The 16138-nt window shown below is 43.6% G+C and overlaps 1 protein-coding gene and 1 pseudogene across 1 annotated transcript in view; both read left to right on the top strand.

Moving 5' to 3' along the window:
- COG7 (component of oligomeric golgi complex 7) overlaps positions 1-10067 on the top strand; it is a 123169-nt gene extending 113102 nt beyond the window's left edge. Inside the window, exons 16-17 of the mRNA XM_077141553.1 lie at positions 6570-6713; positions 9143-10067. Coding sequence (XP_076997668.1) covers positions 6570-6713; positions 9143-9309 — 311 coding nt within the window. The 3' untranslated portion in view covers positions 9310-10067. The remainder of the gene's footprint in view (positions 1-6569; positions 6714-9142) is intronic.
- LOC143666759 (NACHT, LRR and PYD domains-containing protein 9 pseudogene) lies at positions 9586-13509 on the top strand (annotated as a pseudogene).
- Positions 13510-16138: the final 2629 nt, after the last annotated feature.

The raw sequence follows: 16138 nt of genomic DNA on the forward strand, positions 1-16138 counted from the left end.
CCCAAGTTCTGCAGAGCAGGCCACAAGCTGAAACTTTGAAAGAGGTGATTCTAAAATCTGATACTTCTGACCTCTGTAGGTCAGTTAGGCTGCAAGCTGGAAACTCCTATGAAGGTGAAGTTGACTGGCTGAAGAAGAAGCAGACATTCTTCTTTTGTAACTTCTGAAATCCTCAGTTCTGGCTTTAAGACCTCCAATTAATCGGATGAGGAGACTCCCCTGATTGCTGAGGGCAATCTCCTTTGTTGAATGTAGATGGATTTATATCATTTAATCTGTCATCATGGCCTAATGATGTAAATCCGTTTATGAAATACTTTCATAATTACAATGAGGCCAGTGCTTGCTCGACACCATCAAATGGTCAGGTTAATATATGAAATTAACTATCACAGTTACACTTAATATAATATATTGGCAAGCATGGGGAAAACAGTTTATATTGTACAGTTTGAATTTCTGGAGGACTGTTTGACATTAAGTTCAAAAGCTTTAAAAATGCACACACTTTTTAGATCAGAAATTCTACTGCTAGAATATTGTTCTGTGAAAATAATCATGAAAGAAACTATATAAATGTTGATCCCAAAATTGTTTATAACAGCAAAATATTGAAAAGAAAAATGTGATTGGTTAAAAATGTGGAGTGTATCCATATAGTGAAATGCTATGTGGCCATTAAAAATTATGTTTTTAAAGAAAATTTAATGACTTGGAAAGATATTCTTAGACTATTAGGTGTGAAAGAACAGGTTATGAAATGATATATACAGTGTGGATCCACTTAAGAAACTGCGGTGTATTTAAATGCAAGAAGAAGAAACCAGAGAACTTTCGCCTACCACTGTAAATTAATATATCTATTTTGAAAACAGTTTGGCACTTTCTAGTAAAGATAACAATGCATACTAGGTGTGTGTCCTAGAAACTCTTCCTTATGGGCTCCCATACACATCTATAAGGATGTTCATCGTGGCTTGTTAGTAACAGCTTCTGCCTAGAAACAGCCCAAATGTCCATCAACAAAAGTCAAAGTAAACATATCCATTTTGATCCAGCACTTCTCCTGTAGGTGTTCATTCTAGAGAAATCCATGCACATGTGTCTAGAGAAGTGCACCTAAGGAGGTTCATTGCAGAATTGTTTTTAATAGCAAGAAATTAGAATCAACCCAACTGTCTGTTATTTGGAGAATGGTTAAATATATTGTGATGGACTGTAATTTATAACTTTGTAAGAAAAGAGGTAGAACTATTTGTACTTATCTATAAGAGCCTCAGAGCATAATGTTAAGAAGAAAAAAAAGCATGGTGCAAAATAATAAAAATAAGATATAGAAAAATAGCATAATATTATTTATGTTTTGAAAGAATCCCAGCCCTGAGTGTTTCTCTGTGTACATATGCATGGAAAGTGTTGTAAACAGGACTGGAAGAATACATGCCACCTCCGCGGTGAGACTAGAGGGAAGGAGAAGAAGGATATTTACTTTTTACTCACTATTTCTGTCTTGCTTGAATTTTTTTTAGTAAGAATATATTCCTTTATAATCTGTAAGAAATATATGCTCACTAAAACTTTGATAATAGTTATTGAATGGCTAGGGTTATATAGGTGATTTTTATTTTCATCTATTCGTTAATTTTTTCACCTTTTCTTTTTTCTGGCATGGGCAGACTCCAGGTATTGAACCTGGGTCTCCAGCATGGCAGGTGAGTATTTTGCCACTGAGCCACATTGTTGCACCACCCTATTCATTAATTTTTACATTAAAATTTTTAAACACGTTTTGTTATAGAAATTTTCAGACACACACACAAGTAGCTAAACTAGTATGAAGAAGTCCCAAGTACTCATTGTCCATCTTTAGGAATGGTTCTTGTTTCATATATTCCTCTCATGTTTTTGGCTAGACTCTTTACAACAAATTCCCAGCCACCATATATATTTATAACGTGTCTCTCATAGATGAAGTTTAAATTATTTGACAAGATAACTGTGGTACTATGTGTGCTATGTGTTGTATTACATCAGGAAGAACATTTATCTCACTGTTATATATATATATATATATAAATGAATATATGAATATAGTGAACAGGTAGCAGTTTTTCATCATTCTATCCATCTGTCTAACAAATGTTTTTTGATTAGCTGCTCTGTGCTAGACATTGGATTGGGCATTGTTAAGTTGGAAAACTCTCCCAGCCATGAAGTAAAATTTTAACTATGGTTGAAAGCACAACAACCACAAGAAGCCAATCTGGGTATTTCTTTTTTCTCTCTTTCAAAATTTTATTATGAAAAATTTCAAATGTACAAAACATTGCAAAAAATTATACAGTGAGCCCCCATTTCTAATCTGGGTATTTCCAGCATTTTTAACACTGCAGTTTTTAAAAAAATTAAATTTAATTAAACTTTTTTTTATTATGAAAAATAACATATATACAAAAACGCAATAAATTTCAAAGCACACCACAACAATTAGTTGTAAAACAGATTTCAGAGTTTGGTATGGGTTGCAATTCCACAATTTTAGGTTTTTACTTCTAGCTGCTCCAAGACACTGGAGACTAAAATAAATATCAATATAGTGATGCAGCAGTCATACTCATTTGTTAAATCCTGTCTTCACTGTTATAACTCCAGCTTCTTTGATCTTTCTCCCACTCTTTAGGGGTGTTTGGGCTATGCCCATTCTAACTTTTTCACATTGGAAGGGGCTGTCGATAATATGGGATAAGGGGATGGAACTAGCTGATGTTCTGGAAGGGCTGGCCCATCTGAGTTTCAGGACATAACATTGCAGGTTTTGAGAAGCAGATGGCGAACAGCTATAGCGCCTTCATAGCACAGGAACCAGGCGCAGGAAGCTTCTACTTGTGGTGCACCTGATGGCCAAGGGCAGGCTCGCTGACAGTGTCCATTACGTGGTGGAGCTGCAGGAGACACTCAAAAGGGAATGTGGTTCAGGAAAAGGCCACCTTCAGCTGTCTTGAAAGTGGTTGTGGCCAGATCATTCCTGAAATGAAACACAAAAGGTGGAATGCAGCTAGCCTAGCACTTTATCTGTCTGGCTTCCTTCAGATTTCTTTTGCCTCATGCTTTCTATTTTGCTTCCATTTCCTGGTTCTTGTCCTCTCCCTCTGACTGACTGTGTCCCTGCCTGCTTCACCCCCCAGACCTACAGAATAAAATCCAAAATCCTCCCTGGCCTGCTATTGGAGACCCTTTTTTATCTGGCCCAGTAAAGACTCCTAGCCTAATCTCCTGCTCTCTCTCCTTCTCTCCTATGCTACCTGTCTTGTCCCACACACACTCACATTCCAACCACTCAGGAGGGCTTTTACCCTTAATTTAAAAATAGCTTCTTTTTCTTTTTTTCTGATTAAAAATTTGTCACCCCAAGAATGAAGACTTTATGGCCTAATGGGTAAAGAGTTTTTGTTTTGGGTGAAAAAGTTTTGGTAATAGATGGTGGTGATGGTAGTACAACTTTGTAAAAGTAAACAATGCCACTGAATTGTATACTTAAAAATTGTTAAGGTAGCAAATTTAATGTTTTATATATAGTACCATAATTAAAAACAAAACAAAACTACCACCCAGAGATAACCACCAGCAACATTTTGGGGGCTTTTGTCCCTTGCATTTTTCTCTGCAGAGTTACGTTTACACCTACTTTTTCATAAATGGAATCTTCTCATATTTGCTTTGCTTATCATGGACACTTTTTAAAAAATATTTTTATTGTAAAAACAAACATACAAATATTCTTGACATACAAACATTCCATACATGGTGTATAATCAGTGGCTCACAATATCATCACATAGTTGTGTATACATCACCATGTTCTTTTTTTTGGACTTTTGCCTCACTCCAGCAAAAGAAATAAAAAAGAAAAAACTCATACATACCATACTCCTTACCCCTCCTTCTCATTGACCACTAGTATTTCAATCTACTCAATCTATTTTAACCTTTGTTTCCCCTATTATTTGTTTATTTTTAATCTTTATTTTTTACTCATATGTCTATACCCTACATAAAAGGAGCATCAGACACAAGGTTTTCACAATCACAATCACACAGTCACATTGTAAAAGCTATATTATTATACAATCATCTTCAAGAAATATGGCTACTGGAACACAGCTCCATAGTTTGAGGTACTTCCATGGGTACTTTTTTAAAGCAATTTTGGTCTCTCTGCCCAGAGTGCTTTTTCTCCATGTGTATCTGGCAAATAGCGTTTTTTTCTGCCCTTCCTTAGCAGCCTGAAGTGAAAGTGTTGTCTTGACTCTGTGTTCCCACTAGTTTTTTAACGGACCTTTGCTGTAGCACTATCACTGTACTCAAGTCCTTTCTCTGCTGGGTGGAGATTAGGTTATATGTGCCCACCAGCACCCAGGGCAGCACCAGACCCAGTAGGCCTCAGTGAAGCAGGGTTAGTGTAGTTGACAAATAATTATCCATCCTGCGTCCAGTGTGGGCCCCTCTGCTGCCTCTTCTTCTCGCCCTGGTGTATCTCCCAAGATGCATCTTCAGTCTCTTACTCATTTTCATTTCTCCTGTGCATCCATTTTTATGCCTTCAACTTTCATCTCCATTGACCAACTCTTGAATGGTTCTGGCCCATATGCTCAACTTTTTCTGTTCTTCTCCCATCAAGTCTGAGTCTGGAGATGAGATTTGTCCCCCAAACCATCTTCCCTGGCAAGCTGTGGGTCTGGCCATGTTATGACCTGCCTGTCAGTTTCCAGGGTAGAAGCTCTAGATTACACATTATTACGCATATTATTAATATATCCTCATTATTATTATCCAACCCTGTTTTCTTTAACCATCTAGCTTGTATTTGTTGCACGGATGTTATATGAATCAATTAGACCACAATTTATAAGGAAGAAAAATTGCTATGTCCCCACCTTTAAGCACCTAGGTATTTCCGTATTTCTCATGTGCCCTTCTGGCTGCACCCTATATGCAGACAGTGTTTTACATGTAACTTTATACGCTGTATTACAATTGTTGTTATTATCATCATCATCATCATATCAGTAGTAGTATTTTGTTTATCTTATTCTAAATATATTCTTTTTTTACTGCCTGGCCTCATAATTTTTTTAATGTTGCTCCTTTGCCTAGGGGCCAGGTCAGGCCTTTTCTCTTTTGCCTGATGGGCACGGCATCTCCCCCTCACCCTGAAAAGGGCTTTTCATGTCACATCCCTTCTGGGACACCCCCATGTCATTTCCTATCTCCTACCATATGTTATCTTTTTTGGGGGGGGCTCTCATGGCCTGACCTTATCCTCTCCACACTTTATTTTCCAGTGAGCCTTATATGGACCCTCTCCCTCATAATAATTACAGCACTAGTGTTTTAGTTTGTGAAAGCTGTCAGAGTGCAATATAACAGAAATGGAATGGCTTTTAAAAAGGGGAATTTATTAAGTTTACAGTTCAAAGCCCGTGAAAAAAGTTCAAATTAAGGCAAGGCTATAAAAATGTCCAAATTAAGTCATCCAGGGAAAGATACCTTGACTCAAGTAGGCTGATGATGTTTGGCGTTTCTCTCTCAGCTGGAAAGGTACTTGGTGGTGTCTTCTCGCTTTCTCTCCAGGCTCCCTCAACAACTTCCCTGGGGCATTTTCTTTATGCATCTCCAAAGGTCTCTGGCTATGTGGTTTCTGTCAGCTCTAAAGCTTTTCCCAAAATAGTTCCCTCTTAAAAGGCTCCAGTAAGCAACCCCATTTTGAATGGGTAGAGACGTATCTCCATGGAAACAATGAAAAAGATCCCACCCAGCATTTTTGAATGAGGATTAAAGAACTTGGCTTTTCTGGGGTAGACGACAAATTCAAACTGGCACAACCTGTAACTCCCAAGTCCTGAGCACTGGCTGAGTCAGCCCCCACACCACAGTCCCTATGTATGTCCCCTAATTTAATTCCTGCAGCAGCCCTATGAAGCCAGGACTATTGTTTCTAGTTTACAGATGGGAAAACAGGAAGAACCTAGTGTTTAAGAGGTTGGGTAATGCCCAGTGCATTAGTGGAGAGTTGTTGGCCTTGAACCTGAGTCTCACTTTTGATCTGATGCCTGTGTTTTGCCCACTGCTGCCTTTCAGCCCTGAGAGGGCTGCCGTCTTCCCTGTTCTCAACCTTGGCCAACTCTCCCACCTTCTCACTCTTGGTTTTGTGCTTTCCTCTGCCTGCATTTCCCTCCTGCCCTCCCCATATTCTCTGTTGTTAGAAATCCTACTGACCTGCATAGCTAGCCTCAATCTCCAGGTCTGTAAAGACTCTGAATTTACTTAGCTCCTCTGATTGCTTCTTTTTCTGAATTCCCATTGTACTTGGTCAATACCAGTTGACTTAAGAGCTACTTGTTCTGTTTCCTGTGCCTCCCTTAAAGACTGTAGGCTTCCCGGCCTAGTTGTAAATACAGTGCCTATCATGGGCCGGCTCACCCAGGAGGGCTCAGGGCAAACTGCTGGTTGGTGAGTTTTTTCCTGAGCAGGATCTGTGTTTCTTTGGTGACCTCCTTCTCCCTTTCCAGGGGATGAACTGCCCGAGCTGGACAACATGGCTGACAACTGGCTGGGCTCAATCGCCAGAGCCACAATGCAGACCTACTGTGATGTAATCCTACAGATCCCTGAACTGACTCCTCATTCCACTAAGCAGCTGGCCACTGACATCGGTGGGTCCCCACATGGCTGGTGAGGGTGGAAGGGTGGAAGCATGGCTGCTTTGCTTTACAGCTGTCAGAGCCCTGCCCAGCAGTCCTGTCCCTAGTCTCCTCTTCACTTCAACTCAGGATCTGGCTGTAAGGCTTGTTAAAAATGTACATTCTCCCTAGCAGGTCCAATTTAATAAGTCTGGCTTGAAGGATAGCCCAGGGGATTCTGACATGCTTCCCTGGGTGGGGGTGGGGGGCGGTGAGGACCATTAAGAGAAGCTTCCTTGAGATTAGTTGAAATGAGTCATAGAGACTTAGCCTCTGCCTGGCCCCGCCTTGCCTTCTGCTCCATTTATCTAATAGTTTCCGACTAATGTTTATTGCACTCTTACCAGTAGCAGGCATACGAGGCACTAAGCCAAGCCCTTGCACCCATTCTCTCTGATTCTTCTCAGAGCTCCCCTATGAGGTGGGTTCTCTTGTTTGTCTCCATTGTACTAATAAGGAAACTGAGGCTAGAGTAGTTGCTCAACAAGGCAGCTCTCATGGTGATCCAGAGAGATGGTGGGAGGGGCCTTAAAGATAAGCTGGCTGGTGACCCCAGTCAGGGCTTTGATCTGGGTGTTGACAAGGTCAAGCCAGGCTCAACTCCAGCCTCTTGTTTTGTAGAAGAAGAAAGAGCAGTGAGGTGATTTCCTCTAGGCCCCAGAGCGATTAGACCTAGAGCCCATTGTCCTGATTTCCGACCCAATATCATTTCCTGTTCAGCTCTCAGCAGTTACCAGAGAAACAGCCAGCCTTTCCATCATTTCCCTGGGCTCCGTGTTCAGAGAGACGAGGAAACACAGGTGCTCCTTGGTGTTCCGTTAGTATAGGCAGGAGCTTTGGGGCAAGAACCTGCCAGAACCAGTGGGTGAAGTGAGATTTGGGGATTGCCCCCAAATTTCAGCTGTCTACATTATTTCTTGCATCCTCGTTAAGTATCCCTTCCAGACTTATTCATTCCCTTATTTGGCATCAGTCAAGTATCAACTACCGTAGTGCCAGGAGTGGGGATCCTGCAGTGTATTGGACAGTTCCAGTCCTTACTGAGCTTACAGTGGAAGGAAGTGAATGAGGATCCAGGAAGGGAAGTGTAATGTGTGAAGCTGCCGAGGCATGGTAGGTTAGAGAATGGTGAAGTCTGTGATGATGCTTCCATGCTCACCTCAAAGACGTTCAAATTAAACATTAAAACAAAAGAAAAGAAAAGAAACACTCTGCTGGCCAAATGAAAAATATCACAGCAGACCATAGACTCTCAGTCTGCAGCTCCTGCTTACCATCTCATGGAGCTCACAATTTTATGGACACATTTGGAAAGGAGGCAGAGGCCTGCCTGACTGGTGGCTCTTCCTAGAAAGCCGCTCATCCTGCGCTGGACGTGAGTCAGATGGCCAGCACTGAGCAGGCACCTCCTGAGCTGGGCCTCAACAGAACATGAGGGAAGATACAGGCCTGGTTAGTTAGAGACTAACTCAGGCAGTGATCAGAAAGCACCAAGGGGCCTCCTGCGTGGCACAAGCAAGAATAGGGAGGACCACAGGTGGAAGCTTCTCTTAGGTTTGGGATGTATTACCCAGGAAGGGAGGGAGAGGCACACCCACTTATTGATCACCTGCTATAGGTCAGGTGCTTTCACACAGTGGTCCCAGTTACTTTGCTTCACTGTGTTGTTTGCCAGGTGTTAGGTGCACCAAGAAGTGGAGACAGACCTGTAAGGGTGAGAGGCTTCACCAAAGTCACACCCAACTGCACCCAGTTTTCTCCTCCCTTTACTTGTGTCTTTCACACTTGCATGGTGGTTCACATCACTGGAGCTGCTTTGTAAAACTACAGAAGTCTATACTTCTGAACTCTCTTGAAAATTCTCATCCATTGCTCAGGAGTTGGGCTCAGGAATCAATATTTAACTAGTACCCCAAGAGATTATGATCGGGGAAGTGTGTGAAACTTGCCTTTCACTAGGTCACTGCCTCAGAAACTGCCCTTGTCTTCCTTGTGGGATCTGATGGGAAGTGGTTAGTAGCGGCTCAATCATACTCACTTGTCTCCTGCTCCCCTGGGTCCTCCAAGGGGTCAGTGGTACACCTGGGCAGCTGGGCTGGGGGTTCAGGAGGCCCAGTGTAGACAATCCGATGAGGGCAGCAGCTCCTTCAGATTGGTGCCTGGAGAGCCGTAGGGTGTGCGTGTGCGTGTGCATGTGTGCGTGCATCACTGGGGGGTGTTGGATGCTTGTAGTCCTTTATTAAATTAGAGTTCCTGGGCTCAGGCTGAGCTCACAGTCAGGTTTGACCCTGTTTGAAAACCCCTCTGAGTTAAGGCCTGTGGGCATCCAGGGTTCGGGGCCTGGGGTTGCTGTCCACTTGGTGCTCAGCCTGGTGGGCTGTCTGTTCCCCCCTCACCCCCAGACTATCTGATCAACGTGATGGACGCCTTGGGCCTACAGCCGTCCCGCAACCTCCAGAACATCGTGACCCTCTTGAAGGCCAAACCTGAGGACTATCGGCAGGTCGCCAAGGGCCTGCCCCGCCGCCTCGCCATCCCGGTGGCTGCCATGCGCGGTGTGCATTACTGACCCACTGGGCTCCCTGGTGGCTGCCGTGTGCGGTGTGTATTACTGACCCACTGGGCACCCATCGGGGGTCACAGCAACGCTCCAGATGGGTTTTCTCCAAAGACCTTCCAGAGATCGGGCAGAACTTGTTTTAAGAACACTTGGTTCTTTAATATTGTTCATTTCATGGGCAGTGAGGAAGAAAACAAATGTGAATCTGTCTTTACAGAAGTTTCCCTCTGCCCATTCCAACATTATTCTTCTCAAAAGGGTCGTTTTTCCAATTCCTTGAGGACCATGCAAGACCACAGTACGTGAACACTCTCTCAACTCCTCAGCAGTATATGCGTTATTCACTCCTTCATAGTCATTATTTGTGACCTCTTTGTAGAGCCTCTCAGGCTCTACAAGTTTCCTTTGTCCAGACAAGATGGAACTTTTCCTTCATGTGTTTTCTGTATGGGTTTATCTTTCTAATCTCTTCCTGAGCCTTCAGCCAGAGGTCTCTTCGATCCATCTGAAGAAATATGCTCAGTGTTACCTCCCATGTCTTTTGTCCTGGGTAATGCTTGTCTAACAGCTTTGCTAGGTCTTCTCTTGAGGCCTTCTTTAGCTCACTCCAGGGAATTGGCTTGAATTCAGACTTCACAGGTTGTTGCTTGAGCAGCTCCTTAAATTTCCAGAACTCTTCCCTTTTGAGCTCATCCAGGTACCACAACAAGCCAAAATCAGAAAAAAAAGATTCAGCCATTGTGCTCCAGGGTCCTGAGCTCACCTGTCTCCAGAAGAAAATCTACAGAAACAAGAAAAAGGTGGGATCCAGTCTGGTTCTGGTCCTATTAAAGAAGCAAGCTTGGTGGAGCTCATCTCCGGGGACTGGCCTGAGTCTGCAGAGCCAATTGAAGACATTTTTTCCCAACCACAGAAAATTCTGTTCATCATTGATGGCCTTGAGGAATTGAAATTTGATTTGGAACTTAAGACTAACTTGTGCCATGAGTGGACACAGAAGCAGCCAATCCCCATTATCCTGAGCAGTTTGTTGCAGAAAAAACTCCTTCCGGAGTCCTCTCTGCTTATCGCATTAGGAGCTGTGGGTATGAAAAAAAATCATTTCTTGCTAGAGCATCCCAAATACATCTATCTGCTAGGACTTTCTGAGCATGAAATGGAGCTGTATTTCACCCACTTCTTCTGTGAGAAGAAGAATGTTTTGAAAGTCCTTAGTTTTGTGAGACACCACAGACCCCTAGTCTCCATGTGCCAAAATCCCTTTCTATGTTGGTTGGTCTGTACTTGTCTGAAATTTCAGCTAGAGAGGGGAGAAGACTTAAATATTGCCTGGCGTAACATCACCTGTTTGTATGCATCCTTTTTTATAGACATATTCAAACCAAGAAGTGAAACGTGTTCACCTAAGCAAAACAGAACCCGGCTAAAAGGCCTGTGTTCTTTGGCTGCCGAAGGAATTTGGACTCAGACATTTGTGTTTTGCCATGGGGATCTCAGGAGAAATGGGGTATCTGAATCTGATGTTTTGATGTGGGTGGGCATGAGCCTCCTTCTAAGAAGTGGTGATTGTTTCACTTTCATCCATGTCCGTATCCAAGAGTTTTGTGCTGCCATGTTCTATTTGCTGCAGCAACCCAAAGACAACCCTAACCCAGCCATTGGGAGTGTGACCCAGCTTGTAGCAGCAGGAGTGTGTCAAGCACAAGATCACTTGTCTCAAAATGGGGCTATTCGTGTTCGGGTTTTCAACAGAAAAAGTAACCAAAATTCTGGAGACAAGCCTTGGTTTTCTACTGTTACGAGATATAAGGCAGGAAATAACCCAATTCTTAAAAACTTTAAGTCAATGTGGACACCGTAAGAGAGAGGTAGATTTCCAGGAATTGTTTATTGATATATTTGAAACTCAGGATAAAGAATTTATAGCACAAGTAATGGATTTCTTTGAAGAAGTTAACATTCATATAACTAATATGGAGGAATTGATGATATCTTCATTTTGCCTGGAACAGTGCCATAATTTGCAGAAGTTCAGGCTGTGTGTAGAAAACGTCTTTTCAGATGACTCTGAATTCACCTCAAGTCAAGAGAGTCTCCTCTCATGGCAGAAACTCTGTTCAGTGTTCAGCACCAACAAGAACCTGCAAGATGTGGAATTGGACAACTGGAGCCTAGACGATGCCTCCCTGACGATTGTTTGTAAAGCACTGGCACAGCCCATGAGTAAACTCCAAAGGCTCGAGATTCATTTTGTTTCTAACCTTGGAAATGGTCCACACTTCTTTAAGGCCATTCTTCATAATGCTCACCTGAAACACCTGATCCTGCAGGGCACAAACCTCTCCTATGTTGCAGTCAGGCAGCTGTGTGAGACACTGAAAAACCCCATGTGCAACATAGAACAGTTGATATTGAAAAAATGTGACATCACGAGTGACGCTTGTGAAGAAATCGCCTCTGCTCTCCTCTGCAACAACAAGCTGAAGCATCTCTCCCTGTTAGAAAATCCCCTGATGAACGAAGGAGTGATGTTACTGTGCGATGCATTGAAGCAGCCAAACTGTGTGCTGGATTCACTTGTGTTAATGCACTGTTGTATTACTTCCGACTCCTGTAACTATATCTCCCAACTCCTTTTGTGCAACACATCACTGACCTTTTTGGATCTGGGGTCCAATTTCCTGGAAGATAATGGAATCAAGACTCTATGTGAAAGCTTGAAGCACCCAAACTGTAACATACAGAATTTGTGGTTGGTGGGTTGTTACCTCACTTCAGATTGCTGTAGGAACATTTCTTCTGTTCTTATTAGTAATGAAAAACTAAAAACCCTGAAACTTGGGCATAATGAAATACGAGATGATGCTGTCAAACAGTTGTGCGAAGCTTTGAAGCATCCTAACTGTAAATTAGAGGATCTTGGGCTGGACAGGTGTAGGCTCACCAGTGCCTGTTGTGAGGACTTTGCCTCTGCTCTCACCATCTGCAAAACACTGAGGCATCTGAGTCTACACTCCATCCCCTTGGACCACGATGGGGCTCTGGTGCTATGTGAGGGCTTGAACCACCCAGACTGTTCCCTGCAGGTGCTCGGGCTGGACATGTCTTCCTTTGATGAGGAAACTCAGATGCTGCTGGCATCTTCTGAAGAGAAAATTCCCCAACTGATCATTTTACATGATCCTTGGATTGATAATGAGTGCAAGATGAAGGATGTGCCCTTCTGATGGGGAATGCACTGGAGTAATCCTCTCACAAGGGCTTCTTATAGGTCACAGTGGGTGTTTCTCCTTCCAGCACATCCTGTCCTACAGTCACGCAGCATGGCCTTGGGATGGTGATTTCAGGACTACCCCATACAGTGTCCTTGTAATATGATTGGGGAATGTGATTCAGTGTTCGTCTGAGATTTTCTTTTTGCCTAAGTCTTCTATGCTCTTATCTTTAGAATTCCCATCTACTTCACAAAGACATTTAGAAGGACAAAGAAATGAATATTAAACACTTTGGAAATCCTACATTTTATTAATGAATGTATTGGAGGATAGGTTCTTGGATTGAAGAAACTACAGTCCTCCAACACTTCCGATTTGGAAGTGATGCTAGAATGCCTTTAGATTGTATTGAAATCTACTAGATCTAACATTCACCTGAATTTCCTATTTCTAATTTGACTGTCAAAGTTTAGGTTTATCAGTTTTCTGGTCTAAAAATATGTCTTCCCAAAACTTGATTTGTCTTTAGTAAATGCTACTCCAATAACCTTTAAGTTGAATATCTTATTTTTCAAATGTATCTAAGCTACCTAATTCAATATCACTTTCAAATGTACATAAACAGTTCATTACCATAATTTTCATTCTCTTGTTCCCCATATCCTTTAGAATAAAGTATGCATGGATTTTTGGCAAAAAAAAAAAAAAAAAGAACACTTGGTTCATTTGTGTAATCCACAAAAAGTTGTAAATTAGAGGTATATTATTTATTAGAGAGGACTTTATAGATGATTTTTAAAAAAATGATCTGACCTTGAAAATGTAATGAATGACTAAATACTGTGAGATGAAGGTGGGCCCTTCTCTTGCATTCTGCCCTTTCGGGAATCTTGTGGGTCCTGGGGTGCAGCAGGAAGTGGTGCTTTCATGGAGGGAGGGAGAAGAGGCCAGCCCACAGATGAAGAAGATCCATACAGGTGTAAGTGCTGGGGGAAGGAGGGTGCCGAGAGTGGAGGTGAGCAGAGGCTCAGAGGGTCAGGCAGTGCTGAGGTGTCCATGCTGGTGGCAACGCAGGCAGCGCGACCGAGGGGGATTCAGGCCCTCAGCCCAGCAAGGCCCTGAGGCCCAGCTGAGGGCAGGCAGGGTGGCTGGAGCAGAGGAGAGAGGAAACGCGGGCTGATCAGGTAGGCTCTTGTTAAGGACTTTGGCTTTTCCTTTTTTTTTTTTTTTTTTAATTCACTGGATGATGTGGATTTCATCATTTTTTTTAATAGCTTTTGTATCTGTTAAGATCACATTTGACTTCAAGTAAGAGAAACACATAATGCGAGTGACTTAAATAGGAATTCATTTGTCTCAGCAGCAAGAAGTCTGGTAGTGAGGCTGCTGATTCAGTGGTGGGCGGGTTAGAACCGGCCTCTCTGGGGTCAGAGCCTTGTCCTGTGCTGAGCGACTCACATGTGCTGGGTGGCTCCTGTGACAGGAAAGAGCAGAGGCCTTGGGGGTAGCAGCGTGTCTTTACCTTCCCCCAGGAGAGCAAAGGCACCCCCAGAAGGCCTTCCAGCTGACCTTGACCTCCCCCTGGCTGCACGGGAGGGCGGAGGCCTGGGTTCTGGCTTTCTGGGACTCAGTATTCTCAGCTTGGGTGGGCCAGACCACTCTGCGTTGTAGGGTGTTAGCAGCACGCGGCTTCCATTCTCTGGAGCCCACAGTAGGCCTCTGGTTGTGACAATCAAAGTGCCTGAAGGGATTTATTGCCTGGGCTGGACTCTGCTGCCAGGAAGGAGAGCGGAATGACACTGGTGTCTGTCACTGGGACCCTTGGTTGAAATGACACTTAGTACGTCCCCAGGGCCAGGCCAAGCTTCTCTCTCTACCAGCTCAAGCCTTAGGCAGCCTTATGGGGCAGTGGATGTTCTCCTTATTTTAATACAAAGGACCCTGCCTCGTGGCAGGGCCGGAATTCAGAGTAGAGCCTGCCCCTCTGACCCCATGCAGTGCTGGCCGCAGGAGCACACAGAGGAAACCCCTGACCCTAGGCCAGTGTCCCGCCGTGTGCCTTCGGAACGGTTCCCACACATCCTTGGAACCAGTTTGACTGGCCCTGACGGAGCATGCACTGGGGACCCCAACCAAGAAAAATATTTTGGTTTCTCGTGTGTTGGATCACTGCCTGTCCCTGGCAGAGGCATGGAAGAACTAAGAGCTGGAAACCTAGAAGGTAAAGTGGAAACCTTTTGGTGGTGACTGTAGTGTCAGTGGCTGTGAGCTCCAGCAGGCTTGGAGTGAGGCAGGTTGGACTTGATTCTCAGCCTCGCTGCCTCCACGCTGTGTGACTTCGGGAAAGTCACTTCACTTTTCTCAGCCTCATTTCCTAATCTGAAAAGGAGGGGCCATAATGATACCTAACTCATATCAAAGGGTTATATGAAGAGTCACTGAGATAAAATGGTAGCAACAACACCTAGTAAGTACAAAATAAATGTTAATTTTTTGGCCCTCCAGTCTTCTGTAAAATCTTTTGGGGTAGAGATGGGAATTACAGAATGCCACTCTCTAGCATTCTAGAAAATGGTGGAATTCATCTTTGTTTAGAATCCTCGTCATGGGTGCCAGCTGCTCTTTGGATTTCCCACCCTTTTCCCTGAGGCTTGGGGGACTGATCCCCTTGGGCACCTTCAGTGCGCTCTCCTAGGCACACAGCTTAAAGCATCGTTCCTGCAGGAAGTAGCTGCTGCTACCCATCTGCTCAGACTGTGAGCACGGAACAGTGTTTCCTTGCATTTGAGACTGCTTCAGTCCCCTGGAGGACCTGTTAAAACCTAAACTGCTGGGTCCTACACAGATTTTTCTGATTCAGTAGATCTGAGGTGGGGCTTTAGCATTTGCATTTCCAAGAAGTTCCCTGGTGATGCAGTTGACAGGACCAGCTTTTTTTTTACTGTTCTATCAAATGCAGTTCTCTTTTTATTAATGCAATTTTACTGAGATATATAGACATACCATATAACCATCTAAAGTATACAAGGAGTGGCTCACAGTATCATCACCACAATCAGTTTTAGACTGTTTTCATTATTCAAAAAAATAACAACACCCAAAGTATCCCATATCCCTTAATCCCACTCCCCCATTATTTATTTATTTTTCGTCTTTATTTTCTTACTCATCTGCCCAGACAGTGGATAAAAGAAGTGTCAGTCACAAGCTTTTCACAATAACATGGCAGGACCAGCTTTTGAGAAGCATAGGCATAAATGAATCCTCCCTGCATTTGCCTGTGAAGGTGGTTAGGCCCAAGACACCCTGCCCGAGGTGGCGGCAGTAGGGGTTGGGAACAACCCAGGGGCGAAGGCATTGAGAAGAGAAGAGGGTCTGCCAGGCTAATTCTTCAGTCCTATAAAGCTCTGATGGGACACCAGGGCAGGAACAGATGAACACTTCTCTCCCCTAGATGCAGAGGGGAGACGGAGGCCTGTCTGCCTGAAGCAGAGTCTGCTTTTAGAGATGGGACCAATAGCCCATACCCTGGGCTTTGGGAAAGCAGGAGGCCAGAGCTACAAAGGGAGTGGGGAAGGAGGCAAGAGCTCTATTCCCACTGGAGTTGTTGGCTTAGGGATTAG

Source organism: Tamandua tetradactyla, chromosome 23 (assembly GCF_023851605.1).
Source record: "Tamandua tetradactyla isolate mTamTet1 chromosome 23, mTamTet1.pri, whole genome shotgun sequence".
Lineage (NCBI taxonomy): Eukaryota > Metazoa > Chordata > Mammalia > Pilosa > Myrmecophagidae > Tamandua > Tamandua tetradactyla.